Raw genomic sequence first — 2,712 nt, 5'->3', positions numbered from 1 at the left:
TTAATCATCCCCAGTGATGCGTCCTTTCACTGCCGTGTCATCAGCGAACTTCAGGATGATGTTGTTTTCGTGGGAGGCAGCGCAGTCATGGGTGAACAGAGTGTAGAGGATCGGGCTAAAAGACGCACCCCTGTGGGGTTCCAGTGTTTGTAATGGTCGTGGACGAGGTCCTGTTCCTGATCCTGACTGTCTGAGGCCTTCAAGTCAAAAAGTCTAGCAGCCAGACACAGAGGGCCAGTTGTATTTCTAGCATGTCCAGTTTGAGGATGAGTTTTTGTGGGATGATTGTGTTAAAGGCTGAGCTGTGGTGTGTAGTAATGTATTAGAAGTAAAATTATTTAATAAAAGTGAACAGTTAAATTTTCCAAAATGTAATTTATTGGGAGATGACTTCCCCAAAAGTACATTTTCTAAAGCTTATACTGACTATGTTATAATAAAATGCTAATGTTTATTTGGGATACATTAAGCTACCTGTTTCAGCTGTGTCATGTGAAGGTGTGATGGATCATTCAAACTAATTGGGTGCCAGAATGGTATATATTCATAATTTTCATCCAGCCACTAGTAAATTCACTTTATCTGGAAGGTACAATACATTAGGATAGTTTTTACTTTTTGAACAATAAGAAGCCAGAATAAAAACAAGCCAACACAAAATAGGAGTAAATGTAAGAATTAGATAATTGCATGAGGATATAAGGAGTGGATGTATAAATTTGTCTGAAAAATAATTCCTCCAAAAAGATTAGATAATCAAAATTTTCACAAAAGTAAAGTAACTACATACAGTATTTGTAAGTTACTTTACACCTCTGCTGAAAAGATTTCAAAATACTGTACTTGTTTGAAATTCTAAAGCAGTAATGAAACATGTAGATGTGGTTCCTCTGCCGCTAAACCTTCTTGCCATGACATTGAAATGCATGCACAAATGTATTTGTTATGAAACTACATTGTAAGAGCATGGTAAAGTAAAACAACAGATTAAAAGCGCCATATACAATTGATGCACAAAGTCCTTGTTAAATTAAAAATATCTCTTTTCTCCTCATGTTAGGCTTTGTCAGATCCAAGCTGCTGAAGAACTCCTTCGACTTTACTGCTCCATCTGTAGAGCCATGGAACAAATGTACACACACCTGAAGTTGTGTGTAAGTTTGTTAGATTAAGCTCTGAGTGTTTAAGGAGACCAGTAAAAAAAACAACAAAAAAAAAAAACAAACAAGTGATTAGAGATTCATTTAAAGTTGGTGAGGTCAAACCTTGTCTCAAACKGTGAAGCACATAAGGTTTTCTGAAACAGTTGTCACTCTAAGCATGGCTTTTCAGCAGACATTAGAGTGACATGTTTTAGGTGTGGAAAAATGTGAACCTAAGTGAGCTACAAACAAGATTTTCTTTTACTAAAAAAAGATCAAGTGTCTGTAATAAAATCCATTTGATGGTTAGAKATATCACTGTTATCTAGAAAATATTCAACGTGTATGAAGCTGTTGCTTTAGAGATTTTTATTGTGAGAAAAAAAGGTTTTATATATTAACAGAGATAGTTTTTGTATAAAGCAAAATGTATAGAATTGCTAACTGKTCAGTTTAAAAGTTGTAAAATTACAGATGTTAAAGTAATAGAAACATTTCTACAACCAAAATTATACAAATAACAACAAACAACATCCTGCCCCCTGCCCTTTGACTGCTGGTGAAAGACCCCAACTCTCTCTGCTTTTCTGTAGAAATAAGAAAGTATTAATAAAAGTGTAACATGCGTAGGTTGGAACTATGCAGATCGACTGTTTCTTAGATTTAGAAAAGTTCAACGGACTGTGTGAAATCAGGTTCTGCTGGACATAGTTCCATTGCTCTGCCTTGAGTCTTTTGGCTTTTTCAGAGACAGTATGAAGTAAATGAAAAAGACCAAACCTGCAAATGACAAGAGGAAAAAAAAGTCATCAGAGAAGAACTTAGTTGTTTACATTTTAGGCTTTGTTGTTAGTTGTACATTTCACGTCAAACATCTTTATGACTGTTTTTGGTCTAAATAATTTAAACTGAAGACACTGTGTTCAACAAGAACACTRACAGATGGATTCAAAGGATTTCAGCATGGAGTCAGCTTTGAGCTCCTTCTTATTTGCAATCACAATGGACATGTTTACATATGAAGTCAAGCAGGAGTCCTTAACAACTATGGTGTTTGCAGATAGCACTGTGAACTGAGAGTAAGGATTAGGAGGAATAAATGCTCTGGGGGTGGGGGGGGGCAGTAGAATCAAGAGATAATTTGAGTGTGAATGTGAATGACAGCCTTTCATTTTCACGGTAAAAAGCAGGGCAGTGTGTGCATGTTGCATTGTGTGTGTGTTGACCTGGGACAGATGCATTTGTTCAGTGAATCATACACATCTTGCTCATTTGACATTTTGTTGATCGAGACCTGACTGTTAGGTATGATATTTTAATAGTATGTATGAGCAAATATAGTCTTGTGAGTGTGTGTGACAGAGTCTATAGTAGTGTGTGAGAGAGAAAAGACAGTTAACGTCCATAGTTAGGTGCACAGTGCACACGTGTGGCCTGTATATTTTGTGTGGGCTCGTTGCAGTGTGCTGGTTTTGTGCGCCACACGCATCATGCACGTTGGGGTTGTGGTGTGGTGATTGTTCATATCCTCCAATGCAGTCCTGCAGGTGCCCCACGTCAACACTATGGG

General features: G+C 37.2%; 1 protein-coding gene across 1 annotated transcript in view; it reads right to left on the bottom strand.

Annotated features, from left to right (window-relative positions):
* LOC106522231 (G-protein coupled receptor 64) overlaps nucleotides 1-2,712 on the bottom strand; it is a gene marked incomplete at its 5' end in the record, with an annotated part of 7,409 nt that continues 4,697 nt past the window's right edge. Inside the window, 1 exon segment of the mRNA XM_014015171.1 lies at nucleotides 1-197. Within this exon segment, the coding sequence (XP_013870625.1) occupies nucleotides 1-197 (197 nt within the window).

Source organism: Austrofundulus limnaeus, unplaced genomic scaffold (genome assembly GCF_001266775.1).
Source record: "Austrofundulus limnaeus strain Quisiro unplaced genomic scaffold, Austrofundulus_limnaeus-1.0 Scaffold124, whole genome shotgun sequence".
Taxonomy (NCBI): Eukaryota; Metazoa; Chordata; class Actinopteri; order Cyprinodontiformes; family Rivulidae; genus Austrofundulus; species Austrofundulus limnaeus.
Note: the sequence above shows the minus strand (reverse complement) of the source record. Positions and strands in the feature narration are given on the sequence as shown.